The 18,018-nt window shown below is 27.9% G+C and overlaps 1 protein-coding gene across 2 annotated transcripts in view; it reads right to left on the bottom strand.

Annotated features, from left to right (window-relative positions):
- The window catches only part of LOC111639750, a 39,844-nt gene that overhangs the window by 12,724 nt on the left and 9,102 nt on the right, over nucleotides 1–18,018 (bottom strand). For both annotated transcript variants that reach the window (XM_023385693.1, XM_023385692.1), the window contains exons 2-3: nucleotides 14,201–14,429; nucleotides 11,877–12,018 (exon numbers count right to left, since the gene is read on the bottom strand). In XM_023385693.1, coding sequence (XP_023241461.1) covers nucleotides 11,877–11,922 — 46 coding nt within the window. In that variant the 5' untranslated portion in view covers nucleotides 11,923–12,018; nucleotides 14,201–14,429. The remainder of the gene's footprint in view (nucleotides 1–11,876; nucleotides 12,019–14,200; nucleotides 14,430–18,018) is intronic.

Raw genomic sequence — 18,018 nt, 5'->3', positions numbered from 1 at the left:
AAGACATATTATAATGATGTGAAATATAGTGAAATATAAAGTGAAATATATTCACTTTATTTAAAGTGAAAAATAAAGTGAAATATATTCACTTTATTTCAAATGAGTTTTATGGTTTTGATAAATAAGCCTATGTAAAGTCACAACAAACTCTAAAAAAATAAATAATAAAAACAATATATAATTTAATTCTAGTGAATTTGAAGTATTTTAAAAATTATAAATTATTTATTTTATAAATTATCTGGCAAAAAAAAATTTCTTTATTGTTTATTAATTTATAACATAATTTTTAAAAATTTAAACGTATAATTTACGTATAGACTTTAAATAATATATTTACTAAAAATAAAATAAAGCAGACTATAATTAATTAATAATAATAATTAGGCGATATAAAAGAATGATATAAAACGATCATTTTATTTTAAAAAGTGAAAAAAAATCTTCACATTGTCTTCCCAATTTCGTTCTTCTCATATCTTAGAAACAATAAAGCCACATAGCGGAGTTAACCATAATTATAAAATTATTTCACCACTAAAGAGGACATTTGTAGATAATTTGGGATGCTGAGACGGAGAAACTCCGAAGAATGGTCGACTCCGCTATGTGAATTTGTCGTTCCTAAGTTCAGAGAAACGAAATCGTGAAGACACTAATTTTCTTTAGTGTTTTTACTATTTTTTAATTTTAAATGATATTAAAACTAGGACAATAATTTACAATTATTACAGAGGTTGCGCCGAAGTTTTCATCTCTCAAACGTGAACGTCGAACGTCGAGCACCGCTATCTTGTAAGTGGCGCTCGACGTTCGACGTTCACGTTTTACAGATGAAAACTTCGGCCGCAACTTCTCTATTAACTGATATAAAATAATAGGTATTTAGCTTTTATTTTTTATTTAAAATATTAAAAGTAAGTAATAATACAAACCATAGATGAATTATTAATTTGCTAATATATAGAGTAACCTAATATTATTACATACGTGACAGAGTTAAAAATGAACCAAACTTTTGTGTAACTTTTATTGTGTTAATATTACAAGTATTTAAGAAGACTATCTTTTGTAAATACTTGTACTAAGTAAGCTTCTTCTGCAGCTATAATGTTCTGCTAGTATCCCTATCACTTGCAAAAACAATCCTGAAAGCCTTCCTTCCCCCTTTTCTGTTCATTGCCTTCCTGACTTCACTGGTTGTTCCTGATCAGCGAATATCTGAACCAAGAAAGGTATAACAGCTTTTTCCCGATTTTCTTACATTCTTGATTTTACTCACAAATTTTTATCCTCGTAAAACAAATAAATTGAAGGAATGCATTCCCAATAAGCAGCAAAATGAAAGTCATACAGACGAGATGGGCTTTTAACACTACTATACTTTGACAAGTAATATAGCTTCGAAGAAATGTGCAGGTGTAGAAAGAGCTTACTTTGTTACCTTTAAAGGTGATTTGGTGTAAGAATTTGTGTTGTATATTAAAACAACTGTCCAAAGTTTGGTTTATCTTTATCTTTATCACGCGTATATGTGCGTGTGCATGCGTGCGTATATATACAGTACATATACTAAACTATAACTTACTATATTGTTTACAAACTTTTATATTAATTTCAATAGACGAGAATAATTATTCAGGTACAAAACAGATTTTTATACATGGAAAAGCGAGTTTCTCATAACTATTTTCATAGATTCTACAGACCTGGTTTCACATTAAATATATATATTTTTTTTATTAATAACAATTGACAATCGTTCTATGCTTTATTCAAACTATTATTCTGCTATTGTATTTTTACAGTTACTATATAAGAAGTTTTTGAGATGTAAACAAACATATACCGGTAAATGATTTGTAGGAAAGATTCTTCAATATTTTTAATATCATGGAAAGTAATGATAACTTGTGCCTGAAACACAAAGGTAATTTACCTGATATTTACCCATAAAGTGATGATAATATACACTATCTGACTTTATTATAACCGGACCATAATATGACTAATTAATTATTAAGATCAGTGCCTTAACTAGCTTTTTATGTGTCCCTGATAGATTTTACGTTACCTTTTTTGGAAAAAATTAAAAACACAAATACGATTAATATTTTTTAATAAGTAATAGAAAAAGATCTGGTTTTTATTTATTTCATTGTTCTCATTTATATATTTTTATTGTTTTCCAGAGGTATGGAACCACATTTGTGACTAGTCCTATCTCATTTTACTTAGTTTCTGATGGTTATTATGTGTTTTTATATACAGAAAATGTTTATAAACATTTTAAAATGATTTTTTCTGCAATCGGTTCTAAATTCTATTGCGTTTATTCAAAACATTTTTGAAAATGATGATTTTGTGTTGGATTTTAAATACACACTGGATTTTTTAAAAATCAAATGGCTTATAATGTATGGTGTGCAAAATTTCATAATCACATTATATGATCCACTAGAATATTATTAAGTTATTCACAGTATTTAAATGGAATAACTGAAAACTTATCTCCAAATTTAAGAAAGACAATATGAACTTTTAAATACACGTTTGGTTTGTTTGTTTGTTTTGTTATGGCAACGCAACACTTGGGCGATCTGCCTAGGGAGGATATCTTCCGGGAGGTCTTTTTAAGGGAAACTAGCCCCTATTTAGGCGTTACAGACGTGGAGAAAACCCGGAAAACTCCACGTGGCCAGTCCGTCCGAGCGAGGAGCGAACCCACCATCGAACTCCCAGTGTTCAGGGAACGTTTGACCGCTGGTGAGCCTATACACGTTTGGTAATACAGTATTGAGTTTTGTCGAATAGAAATTAATCTGTTCAGCAGGGTACACGACAACTGAGCGACGGTCAACTGGACGATAGTCATTTGAGCGATAGAAAAATTTTTTCACGATTAGCAAGCATACGATTGGGCGGATATTTATTTATTTGTAAATACAGTATTGGTAGAATATTGTGAAAATCAAACGAGTTAAAGGAAAACAAACCCGATTATGACCTCATTAGAAGCTAGTAAATGTCAACTTTCTGATTTGAGAGAGTGTCAACTTACGCTTTCTCAAAGTTGATAGAGACACCTTATGACACCTTTCCTTCGACTTTTTGTCCTCCTAAGGAGTTTGCACCTTTGAATATGACAAAGAACAACCGATTTTATTCAGTCGTCGCCTGTTCTTAGTCCTTTTAAGATTTCCTGTGTACTATTACCTTCTTCAGTTTCGTTTGTATACCTCTCGCAGTCCTTCTGCTTGTGTGCTGTTACTTTCTAGAACTGTTAATCAACGTCAAGAACTGCTCAACATGTTCTCCTCAACGTTGGATTTCTAGTTCAGACTCGTAAGGTATCGAAATTTGTGAACTCTCTCTCTCCTCTACAATAATGTGCGTAAACGCGAATACTGTGTGACGTATTGTACAAACTTTCGTGCTGTCTAATAAATGTTTAAGTGTAGTTAATTGTATCGAGTGTCTCCTCTCCAACCAAATTTTCCACTCTACATCTTACCCCTAGTCTCACATATGAGACCGCGTTATTACCATTCAGAAAACGCTCAAAAAGTCATGTAGTAGGCATAACCTACTTAGTGTCAAAACGTTTCGAATATAATTACTTACATTCGGCGAAAGGAGGCTATAAAAGCCGTATATAAATCCATTGGGTCAATTAGGCCAGCCTGGACCTCACACTGATGCCAGAAAAACAATAAACACCAAATCGGAAACGTAACGAGGTGTCAGAAGGAAACACTGTCCTAGTATCTCACAATATATATAAATATGGTTAAGATTATGAACTATGAGTTACGAATTATTCCTTACTTAGGAAAAAGAAATGTTTGGAACATCTTACTGTAACATCGTTAATTATTAAGTTATATGTCAGAAGCAGTTAACAAAGCACATCAAAGAAAACAAATTCTATCGAAGAATTTTCTTTCATATGATTTGTTAACTTTCTAATTCTTTCGAAAAACTTGCTGTCAGTTTAATATAAGTATGTATAAGAGCAAATCATTTTCAAAAATAAATTTAAATTTAAAATAAAAATTTTGTCTTTTTTGTTTTAACGTATGTATAAATACAGTATGTTCTTTAATTACAAATCGTTCTTTTAACTCGTTAAACTTATTTCTTAAAAAATGGTATTTACATTTACCGGATAGTAGATCAATAGAAAAACTGGTAATTGTTATAAATAAAACAAAACATATTATATTTTGTCTATTATTTTGTCGCCCATTTGACTGTGTCCCGTTCTGTATTTTAGAAGTTTATGTGGATTTTCTTAATTTTGGAAATAATACAATATTTCTATTAATTGTTTACTTTTTGGAGGGCATGAAACGTATTAATTAAATACAGCTACAGAAGTCCAAATTTGATTTTTATTATTTTCAACGAGAGCATAGTGTAAGTAGCTCAATTGTTGTATCGGTACTTTAAATATAAAAATATAATAATACTATAATTATAATCTATGTATAATACTTTTTAAATTTTACTTATTTATTTATTTATTAAGAATCTTATGTAAGAATATTTTTCAAGGTCTAAAGATATCTATGATAAGATATATAGGCTATCATTTGTAGGAAAAAATTACAAACTTCCTCATTTTATAATCACTGTCTATTATTTAAAGATTTTTTTTTTTACGGTATAATGTCCCATTTCATTTCACATTGACGTCATTTTGTCATATAATTAAAGTCAAAATAAAAATATGATATGGGATGACGTAAAAGAATGTACAGGTATTTGATTGTAAAAAAAGAAAAATATTTAATTTGAAATTAATTACTTACATTTAAAGTATTTATTTGAACGAGGTTTCCTATAAATATATTTAAGTTTAATGATCAATTAATTATTCTAATAAAATTTATTTGGATTCTCATTTTTATAGTTTAAAAATTCAAATTTTTCCTTGTTTAGTTTCTGTGTTTCTTGTATATGTAATGAGGACGAAATAGGATTTAAAGATTTTAACGAAAGCCTTACAATTCTAGCTGCCTTCATTTCAATGTGAAGTTTATAATATTACATATTTTATTAATTACATTTAGCTAATTGAATTGAAAACCGAATAAGAGCAGTATCACCAATATATTTATGCTCTTCTATATGTTATATCATAAGTATAAGATCCATAAATAAAAGAACAAGTATTATATCGAACCCGTAATTCAGGAGTTGAATCGAGTTTATCGATATTCTTTTTAATATAAATAGGCCTCTCTAGGATCAAGAACTTGTAAAAAAAAAACTAAAAACAAACAAATACTATTGCTGCCTAAAATTACATTATACTAGCAGACCCCGCCAAGCGTTGTTGTGGCTCAAAATGTATCTATTATAAATTTATAACACTTCCCCCGTAGGGGGGAATTTTTCGAAAAATTTCTTCTTAGTGTACATTCTGTTGACGTACCTTATTAAAACGCAACCAAAAACGCAAAAACCCGCATCTAAAATAGTATAAATAGAAGCAGAGTTCTTTACGGTAAGCCTTAATCCTAACCATCTCCCTTCAGTGGGATTGAATTTCGACATGTATATTATTATAAAAACACGTGCGTATTCGAATGCAGCGTTGTGTCAAAATTTCAAAGGAATCGGTAGGAACAAACGAACATTACATTTTTATTTATATAAATAGATAGAAGATGATCTGCTTTAGTTCATTTTCACAGAAAAGCATAATGCCTCACAGAAAAGCAAACTAAGGCGTCGTACTCGTAGTGCCATCTGTTGGACATAAAAGCCTTAACCTAGATTATATCTTTTAATTTATATGGTACACAGGGTACGTTAGGAAAATGCATACTATTTCAATAAAAATTAATGCAAATGAAATCATAAATATAGATGATAAATGACATCGAACCTCTATGGCATTGTAGTATAGCATTTTACACATTGTAGTATAGCATTTTTCAACACGTTACGTTCCTAATAGTAATATATTGTTCTATCGGGGAACAGATCTGGATAGGAACAATATGGTCGAAGTCCATACCGCTTGACATTTTATTTATTATGAATATTACATCTTGAGATTTGGTCCTATCTGCCCTTGTGTTCTAATAGAATGGAAAAGTCTTAAATATGTTACTAATTAATGTTGTAAAATACTGCATATAAGGAATTACACTGCAATTATGTAGTATGTTTTAATTCGTTTAGAATATAATAAACATTTAGAAATTGCATATACGTTATAAAACGACCAAAATTTATGTGCATATAAGTTTCTAGCTTTTATGTTAGGCTTTCCTCAAGACTTTAAGTAATTCTAAAATAGCTAAAGTGGCCAGACATACTGATTTTAAATATTGTGTTCTGATTTCAAGTATGTACTGAATTTTTTAAAGTTGCACTAATTAAGAAACAAAATTGCCGAGCAGTTCCCCCTAGCAAACATTACGTCCACATCTATAATTGGCTAAGTGAGAGGAGGTTTTAGTCTTTAACCCCTGTCTTTTCTCTATAACTATCCTAAGTCTCCTTTCCAAAATACGGGGTAATGTTATCAGACAATATTATGGTTGCGTATGTCATGTGAGTAAAGAATTTATAATTAATGCAAATAATAATGTATGTTTTTTTTAGGCTATATACTTATACATATAGCCTAAAACGTTCAATTACTAATAATAATAACAGAACTTCTCTCAGTGGGAGAATATCAAATTTTAAGTCACCCTATATTTTATTTTATTCATAATTTTATCTCATAATCTTATAGTATTATTTTTTTATAGAAAAATTCACTTTTAAGCAAGGTGTCTATTCATAAATTTAATTCATTTTTTTTTATTTAAGTAATAATTTCGAACAAAGCATTTATAATTTATAATTATAAACAGAAAACACGAATATTGTACTGGTACAGTAAGACCCCGCTTAACGCTGATTCGATAGTTATATCGAATCAGCGTTAAACGTGGTCTATCGCTGTATCGTTAGCTTGATCAAACTCAACCTAATCGATACAGCAGGACTAGGAGATGTAGACGAACAGGATATTGAGGAGTTACCGCAGGTTTCTGGTGAGTCTTATCAGCGACGACCTTCGAGAACTGGCAGAACAAGGAAATCTATGTAGAACTGGAAAATGGTGATTCTGAAAACGAAGAACCCAAAAAATTTCTCTACAGATTTCTTTAGTAAAAGTTTGGTAACGATAACCGAAATCGTTGCTCAAATTGCAGCGAATGATCTAGATTTTGAAAGGAGTGCAAAAGCAAAACGAGGCGTTTTGGATGCGATCTTCTACTACCGATATTTACTTAAGGAAAGAAAACAGAGACAAATGAAACTTCACGACTTTATTGCAAAAAAACAAGAATTTCAGGAAAGTCAGGACCTTCGTCACAAAAAAATGAACTATTAATATAGAAAAAATAAACTAATTAATATATTATTATACATTTCTGTGTGCATATGCTTATGTGTTATTTAATATATATTATTATACAAATTAATATAAAAATAACTTAAAATTAAAGTAGAATTCCTTTTATTTTCGGTCGCGTGTTCCCCTATCCTCATTTACTCGATTTTAAAATTATACCTCGTTTAACGCTGTTTCGTTTAGCGCTTTGTCGTCTAGGAATGCATCCTCGCGTTAAGCGGTGTCTTACTGTATATTACAAATTTTAATGTTTAAACTTTGTCTATGACTATATTTTAAACCACACTCATTACATTCCATTTTATTTAACCTATAACGAGTTCAACAACGTTGACAGTACGATAAACAAATGATAAACGTGCTTTTTACTCTTCAGATCGAAACTGACACTAAACCAGTTGCCGCCATTAGCGCCGTTCGCCGTAGAGGCATAATTTAGAACTAATACTTGCTCGGGGCTAGACGCTTGTTTGTCAGCACAATGTGTTTTTGCTGACGGGAAAAATTAGTTCCAAAAATTACTGATAGGTGACGTTGACATATAAAAGACCACGAATAGACGTGTAAACGACAATGAAAATGACTTTCAATGTGTTTTTTGATTGCGGGGATATTTAAATTCCCGAGTGTTTCGATCAGGTTTTTCCACATTTTTGAAATTTAAAAATGCTATTCGAAAGGAAGTAACATCCATCCATCCTGACGTGCTGCACTCTTAACTTGTGTTGTATCCTGTGGTAGAGGCCTCGTCGAATACTTGTCTAATAAAACACATTAAGATGGTTTTCGTTTTCATTTCTTTTGTATATCAATGCCACCTAACGATGATTTTTGGAACTAATGTTACTCGTGTTAACGTGTTAACAATACTTACCGCATTTCATTTTCATGCTTATTCCATTTGTTATGAATGTTTAAAGTTTTAACGGACTTTTTGATGATGCAATACATGCTCACTGAGAATTTTACGTGTGTCATCTGAAAAAGTTAAACAAGATCATCTGAAACTGGTTTACCACTTCCTACGTTCACGTGATTGCCTGAAGTTCATACCGCATATTAAATAGCGAGGTTGCGGCCGAAATTTTCAACGCGTAAGCGTGTACGTCGGACGTTTAGTGCCGCTTTCCTGTAAGCCTAGAAGTTTGACAATGGCGTTTGGAACGTCAGTGGAGTCATGCTCGACGTTCCAAACGCCATTGTCAAACTTCTAGACTTACTTAAAGGCGGCGCTGAACGTCCGACGTACACGTTTTCGCGTTGAAAACTTCGGCCGCAACCTCCCTAATATATGATGCCATTTAGCAATAAACTCGGAAAGTCTCTTGACGAGAAAGGTGTCGCAAAATTTAAATTGTCTGTTGGTGGGACTGTCCGCACGTGGAATAGACTTCCCTATGTGTATATATATTTCCTGGAACAACCTATTATATATATAAATTACCTGTATAATTAAATTTTCTTCGTTTAATATTTTATAGTTAAGGAAATTTGTTGTCTCATTTCTACAGTAAGATAAGTAATAATTCTAGCGATAAAATCCAATTATTAAATTCATATATTTCAAAATTTAAGAGGAAGTTTTTAGATTAAACATAGACGCAATATAAATTTGTTTTATTCTCTTGTAATAATCAGAATGAAAATATGTAATTAATGATTTTCTAATTCAAAAATAAAAGGAAAAATAAAGATAATTAAAACAAATTTGGCTGTAAAAAAGCATTTTAAAAACTAACAAAAAAAAATAAACTATAAAAATTATTTAAAATAATACTTTATGAGTTTCTTATCGAGAATTTATTTTAATGGAGAAGAATTTAATTGCATAAAAAGTGCTAACATTGATAAATACTTTTAATAAATTATTCGTGTGATAATGTTAAAACATAAGTAGGGCTTGAAAAAGATGAAACGAGATTTGGGCTAGTCACAAATGTAGGACTTTCGAAAACATAAATATACGAATAATATAAATACAATTAAATAAATTTGATTATTTGTATTATATTTCTTAAAATAAATCAAACATTGCTATTTTTTATTGGACTAATAATCAGAAATTTATTTATATTAATTTATTACGTTTGAGAATTCTGAAAATTTTTTTCGGAGTAAAAATTTTATAGTAGTTTACTGCAAATTAACAAATTATTATTCCGTTTTATGGATAAAACTGAAAAAAAAAAAAACTTATAAGTTAATAGATTAATGTGTTTTAATAATTGAAAACAAAGAGTCACTTCGACAGTAAAGACGTTCTTAGAGATCCGGGTTCGAGTCCAATTTGAATCGTCAGAAATGTTCAGGATGAATTTTCTAAGATGTTTAAACTTACGCAATAGACTTTCGCTAGGGCAATGGCTTTCACGACATCAACACGGTGTCGAAACAAGTTTTCGGGATGGCGCAAGATTTCCTAATACTTAACAGTTTATTCAAAGTTTAATTAAATTATTAGATATAAGACATACCAAATATATTAAAATAGGAGGCTTCAAAAACCACTGGCTTAAGACTTCGTGCATTTGCAATAAGATTAACTTAAATCAACCCAATACCAGTCGACCCCACCTATAACACTGTTGATTATTCCGTTTTATATGAATTCCATGTTGTACGAGTCACTTAGATTTTACAAATACGTGAGCTGTTCACAGCCCGGTACACGCATTTGTAAAAAAATCTAAATGACTCGTACAACATGGAATTCATATAAAACGGAATAATCAACAGTGTTATAGGGGGGTCGACTGTATATCTATTTTAGTATGGTACATTACATCGGATCAGCTCCGTCATCATTGTGGGAATGATTTAATTTATGATGAAGCACAAAAAAGAGGTCTTCATAATACCCACAAGAACAAAAACAACATTAAAAAATCAAAAATTGAAAAGTAAAAACAGTTCTTCTATTAAAGAATCATTATAAGAAAAAAACTCATATTGTATTAAGACATATTATTTAAAAAATATTTTATTTTAGTAACATCGAAAAAAGTATTACTTTCTATAAATTTAATTATTTAATTACTGTTATATTAATAAGATTTACTTAATAATAAAATAATAATACATTTTATATAAATAAGGAAAATGTCTTTATAAAGTAATATTAAGTCAAAAAATTTAAAAATTAATTAAAAGCTTTCTTGATATCTCTAATGTATAAATTCAAAATAATGTAGAATTATTATAAATTAAATTATTAAATGTGTTATTTTTTTAAATATTTTTAAATTAATTGATTTCAGAATATTTGATAGATTCGTCTACGTAGAATATTATTAACATACTGTACGTAATTTAGTAATTATTAAGAAATCTTGTTATTTCCTTATCGATTAATCGAATTCACATAGTTTCGAAAGTCAATTTACGTAGAAATATACGTCAATATGAAATTATAAGCTAAAAATAAACGCATAAAATTTATTCTAAAAACCATTCCAATTTATTAAAGTAAGAATTCTTACAACACCATCATCTAGAAAAGTTGGATAAAGGAAATTACTGTAAGAAGAAAAACTCGCATATTCTAACTAGAACCTCACAACTAAACAGCGAAATAAGAAATGATAAAAGTTAAAATATATACATTAATATTTTTATTACTTTACAATATATTAATAGCGATGTAAAGATATAGCCTAATAGTGAGTTGTGGTGCATAGAACAATAGTATAAAGATTAAAACAATAAGAAAAATATTTGATTAAATTTAAGAATTGATATTATTAATCAATGATATGTATTCTTAAATTTTTATGTAATTCTCAAGTTATAACACTGACATATTTACAAATTCAAACATAAATATAAGTACTGTACAACAGAGTGTTTGATAATAGGAATTTTCATATTCTTCAAATTGAACAGAAAATACAAAGTATATTAAAAATATATAATTAAATATAAAAATATCCGTTATATGTTACAATTAAGCGCTTTAAATTAATGGTTTAATTTAGGCCTATTTTTTGACATAAATAGGTCTTCTGTCACCTGAAACCACGTGAAATATATCAGCTGATAATCTAAGTACAGTACACGCTGGATAGTTTACAAGATATTTGTCGAAATATATTTTGACACATACCTTGTAAACTATAACAAATTGCACGATTTTTAACCTATTTCCTTTTCCAAAAATCACAAATTATTCATTAATATTAATAGAATATTTAAAATTTCCCCAATAAAATTAAAACACTGTTTTTCCACTTACAAATTATTATATATTACATAATTTTAATTTATATTAGTAATAAACAACGTTTACAGTAAAGTATATTATTGTATATTACGCATCCTTAACACACATTTAGTTTAAAAATTATCTATTTTTAAATTAAATTCTACATTGGATAATATATATTATCACACGTATTTAAAATGAATACCCATTAAAGATTAATTAATAAAAATATAAGCAATGACTTACCATTAAAGGAAAATTCAATTCCTTTGATCAATTCAAAAAAACTCATTATTTTTCAGGTCACGAGTAAAATATTCAAAGGAAATGGCTACATGTACTTGAAATATAACATGGAGGGGAGTATCCAAAGAACACCAGCGGGGAACTGAATTAAAACAGGTCAAGCACAATTAGGTCACAGGAAAAATCATATATCACTTTTTCTTATATATTTTCTAATATACTTTCACTTAAACTGTATAGAAAGTATTAAAGATTAACTACATTTATATTTTTTTTACGTTTTCCTTATTATAAGCTTGATGTTGAAGGTAATTTGTAGCTTATACTAGAACTTACCTTTCAAGGGAACCCCGTTTTGATTAAATATTAGAGATTATAAAAGTTTAACGTAGATAAGATAGTCATATTTTCATATTGAAAATCAGCTGACTCGCTACTGTTTTTGTAATTTAAAAGTATTTAAAATGGAATTAAGAACTTGACGTTTTAACTGTCGTAAACAACTATGCACCTTTGTGGTGCCTTAACAGAGTACAAGTTTTGAAACTATGACGAAATTCCAAGAAACAAAAAGAAAAAAGTACAAATGGCTAATGGAATTTCCTTTTGTTATTTTTACTTTTTCTTTTATAATCTTTACCTTGGATCTTTTTTTATGTAGGGATTTCTCATTACTCATCAGAAGATTGCAATTAAAAATTTCGTCATCATATTTACCTCTTAAATTTAATTAAATTTAAATGATGCATTTATTAATTCGAATAAATATTATTTTCTATAATATACAAAAATTATACTGAATGAACGTTAGATTAATTTCAAATTGATTTAGACTAGTAGATTTGGTAATTTGTTCTTATTTTATATCAATATAGGAAGGGGTCGTAGAATTAAATATAAGTTCGGAAAGGGGTTGACAAACAAAAACATGGGAACCTCTGTTCTAAATGATATAAATATCGTATTAGCCTATATATTAATACAACATTTTTACCAATATCATTACGTTTGTTTACTCAACTCATACTTTCATTTATGTAATTCTATTCAAAGTATATTGAACTACAAGTATATCCTTGAATAATCCTCGAGATAATAGGCAAAAGCTTGTATTAAACTTTTATAATAATTACACTAGATGTGTTTTCGATTTGTGTATCATGCATTCAGGGTTACAGCCGTTTATTTATAGTTTTATCATGTTAAAAAAAGTTAATTACTTTAAATCTAATATATAAATTTATGATAATTAAGTTTTTATATAGACAAAAATTCCGGCTATTACATTCTTTTTCCTGTTTTCTCAGAATGTTTCTGAATATATAATGAGCAGAAACTTTGAATTTAATTTCTTAAAGCAAAATTATATGAAAATGTTCGAGCTACATCATACTCTGTTCTATATACCCTTTTAAATGAAGACATAGGTGATATGGCTTTAGTCAGTAAATACATAATCTAATAATTGTGTAAATGAAAAGATATAAGTATGCTGCATGTAACCTACTAAATATGTTCCGTATGTGTATATAAGTTATATTATAAATAGGCCTATATATATACATAATAAATGCATATAATTAGGGCCGGATTAAGGCATTTTGTGGTCTTAAATTATTTAAAATAACAGGCTAACAGGTCTTTTTCTTCTACAAATAACAATAAATTAAAAATTCAAGGACCTAAACTAGAACTTTTTAACGCAAAGCCCTAAGCTAGAGCTTGTGTAACTTATGTATAAATCTGTTCTTGTATATAATAAATATTATATTTACTTATATAAATGTTATTGTAAAATTTAAATTACGAAAAACAATATTAAATAAATTTTCAGCTTATTTTACGGTTTGTGATTTGAAGAACGAAATCTTAACCGAATCACTCATACCATTTGCCAGATAATTATTTAATATTTTATAAAATATGTAATATAAGTCGGAAATTTTACAATTCTTATTCATAAATAAATTACTTCGAGCTTATAAACAGATAAAGAATGGCCAAAACTCAGTTTACCGTAGAAAAACGTTTAAACTTTTACAAAATTTGTATATATTTATAACAATTTTGGTACAGTTGGTTACTAATAAGCAATTTACCTTTTACAATGGCTAACTGACTATTGGATGCCGTATATTAATATTAAGAAGATTTTTTAAAATATATATTTCAACAAACTTAGAATTATATTAATACATTCTATCAAAGGTGAGCATATTACAAATAATTACATATATAAATTCTTATTATAGATATTATAAGCTATACAAATTACAAATTAATTATAAATATCTGTAATTTTTATAAAGAAAAGACAGAAATACCTGCTTATTCCTACGATGCGATGTTCTGTAATGTTACTTCTATTATTTTCCTGCGATGTTTGGTAGCAATAATTGCGCAGGGAAGTGTCCTTGGTTAACTTGACATCAGGTAAATTATGTACGAAACTTGTTCGGTGGTAAATAGAGTTATCTTGAAGGCCAAATGTTTCTATAGACGATTTCTATGTTAAATAATTGCAATTTTATTTTATGAAATACGTTCGTTTTCCTGTAACATAAACAGAAATACTTTTAAAAATAATTATCACAATTTTAACTCTTTCAAATTATACAGAAAAATTACGAATAATTAAAAATAGTTTTGCTTCAGGCATTGTATTAAATTATTTTTAAAAAAATATTTTAATTTTACTTAAAATTTATTCCTCTATTTTTATCGTTAAATACTTATTTTTACATCTGTCTTATACGTTACTTTCACTCCAAGAAGAAAGCGATAAAACTATTAATTTATGTATAGTATTTTATAAAGATCATAATATAAAAATTTAATAACTTAAAATACAATGCTCAAATGAAAATTAAATATTGATATTATATTTACTTTTCATTTAAATATTAAATAATGAATAACTTATAATAGAACTGACATCTAACTAATAATGTAGTAACAGATAAGTAACGTTCCATATGAAAGTGCGCCAAAACATCGCTAAACCGTAAAAATAATAATTATTATATAATAATAATCATGAATTTCAAAATCAGAATTTTATAAAAAGTCTTAGTTTTTATAAAAATATTTAAATTTATTTTAATTGCTTTCAAGTCCTGTTATGGAGGCAGCAGAACTATTTGACTCGAGCTTCACATTTTCAGGACCTTAAAAACACACTAAAAATTATTCATTTTGTTGCATTTCTTGTGTATTAAAATAGAAAAATCTTTAGTTTTTTTGTCATATTTTATTGTTTAAAAACATATTACATTTTAAAATCCTTTTTAAATTTTATTGAAAAGGTAACAATCCCGGATACTTCTTGGCATCTGAAAGGTCCGACGATTTCAGAAATCGAGAAAAAACTTCTATTCATTCGAATAAAGTCAATCAAACGCATCTGTTCTAGTTAAAGACTTCAATAAAGTATGAGATGCTAATAAGTTAAAATAAGGCATTCAATTGCTCTTAAATTTCTCATATGAAAGCTTCGAAAAGTATAACACTATTTCAAGCTTACAGCTTGATCAATTACTTCCAAAATAATTCATTACAATCTCATTACCTTTTTTTTAATTTTAAATTGATATTTTCAATTGATAAAATATTATTTAGAATTTTTTTAGAATGAGAATGAAATCTTTAATATATTAGGCCTATTTAAATAAATTATTTTAATATTAGGCCCTATATCCTACATGTTCTGTAGATCTTACTATAAATTCAAATTTCTTACTATATGAATGTATATATTAATATATATATATATATTTTTTTTTTAAATCTCTTTCCACTCAGTGGGACTAAGAGGAGATTTTATTTATAGCAATCGTGAATTCGGCCAGACTCACGATGGGAACGACCGGGTAGCGAGAAACCAAAAAGAAATTTAAGTTAAGCCCTCCTAAATAGCAGAGTACCAATGTATACTTTTTAACCGAATATTCCCCGTGAATATTAAGCAGCGTACCCTTCAATATTTGTGAATTTGTACCATTTAATATTGCAAACCAGTATTAACACTAAATTACATGATCTTCAACTCAAATTTGTGTACCTCATTACTATATGTAATTCTTATTGTTTAAAGCACCAGTTTAGCGGACACGGTGAATTTAAAACATATTTCAAAGGCAAACAAATGGTGACGCTAAACTAAATCAAGGTTTAACTGTATATATATATATACACACACTTAATTGCAAAATGTACAGTACATACACGTATATATATGTTCTGATCCAAGATGTTTTCTTTTTCAAAGTTTTTAATAAATACGGGAGTGTTGAGTACATTCTTAACCTTCGTGAATTAAATTTGAATCGCGACTATTTCATTTATTTATATTAAAAATACTAAATATTCTTTTATACAAACATTACACAAATATATTTAAGCCTACATTTTCTAAAAATTGTATTCAAACCCATAAAAAAAGTTTACTAATACGTAACAAATTTACATAAATATACTGCAGATTTCCAATAACTAATTAGTAGCAATAGTACTTTACAAGAAATACGAAATATGTTATCACTTTCAAACATCTTTTCGATATTTCAAGGACATAAAGCCGTCGTGACTACCTTGAAAACGACCTCGCTTTACATCTAATACGATTCAAATAAACTTAATACCACTCATTCTTTTAATGCAATCTGCATATTAAACGTTACGTGTTATCTGTTATTAATATTATATATACGAGCTGAGAATGATAAGACCCAGGCAAGCCATTTTGAACTCTTTTCTTTGAAACCTGTGAATAAAATCAAAACAAATAAAAATAGATTTTTTAAAACTTATTAAAAGGAAATATAATTTATTTCGTATTTTTTTACACATAAAAAACGAAATTTTTGAGCTCCACTAGAAGGTCCTGTGACTTGAGAGAGGGATAAGCAAGACCTGGATCGAATGACCTTGCTATCCCAGGTTTACACATAATGGAAAATGCAGTAGATCCCCCTATAACACGGTAGATAATTCCGTGTTGTACGAGTCACTTAGATTTTACAAATACGTGTGCCGGGCTATGAACGGCTCACATATTTGTAAAATCTAAGTGACTCGTACAACATGGAATTCATATAAAACGGAATAATCAACAGTGTTATAGGGAGGTCNAACATTAAAAAAAAAAAGACCATTTTTACTAAAATTTATTATTCATTTTTAAATATTTTTTGCGACTAATAATAAGGGAAATGTTACCCTATATAAGGTAATTTATCTTTAACAAGATAAGGAACTAATTAAGTTACATCTTAAAAAGATGTTTGTTTATTTTGATTAGTTTATAATTAATTTAAAATATCAATTTATTTTTTTTAAGATAATTTAGTTAATTAAGATACAAACAATAAATTTAGTCTCAAAATTTATAAGAATTTAGCCTGGTATTTTAAACAATTGAGAAAAAAATAAAATAAAATAAAACACAAAATAATTTCCAGCTTTTCTCTGACTTTTTGTTTGCTGATAATAATTGAATTTTCAAGCCATATTTAGTATATAAATCTATTTTTACTAAAATTTTATTCAGGATTATTCTAGATTTAACTTTAAATCAAAATTTTGTAGAAGCTAAAATAACATGATCATATTTATTTCGTAATTTTTTAATATTAAATTATCAGTTTAGTCGAGTCATCTCATAAGTGCCAGAACTACTTGGTTCGTGCCTCATGTTTAGATCTCAAAATCATTTATTACAAATTATTCATTCCATTCCATTTCTTGTGTATTAAGAAAAAATACATTTTTTTTAAATATAATGCAATTTTAACACTTTTTTTAATATACTAGGGGCTTTAAAAAGATAAACGGAGAGGATTCTCTCGATATTTGAAATTAAAAAAAAAAAGTTACATAAATTTAGCGGTTTTTTTAACTCTTTGCATATAAAAATTCTCTAATTACTTTCCGGAAACTGTTGCAGTGATTAATGTAAAGTAAAAAGTTTGCTTTAAATATGAAAATGATTGAGATAAAGCTCAGCTTTGTCATTACAAAAATTATCTCGAAAAATTGCATAATTTAAAACATTTAAATTTTTTTCTTTTTCTCTTTCCAGGACAAATATTATTTATATTAGAAAAATACAAAACTGAAAAATGCAATTATGTAACAAATAAAT

Source organism: Centruroides sculpturatus, unplaced genomic scaffold, assembly GCF_000671375.1.
Source record: "Centruroides sculpturatus isolate CEXI.00-Female unplaced genomic scaffold, Cexi_2.0 scaffold1244, whole genome shotgun sequence".
In the NCBI taxonomy this organism is placed as follows: Eukaryota; Metazoa; Arthropoda; class Arachnida; order Scorpiones; family Buthidae; genus Centruroides; species Centruroides sculpturatus.
Note: the sequence above shows the minus strand (reverse complement) of the source record. Positions and strands in the feature narration are given on the sequence as shown.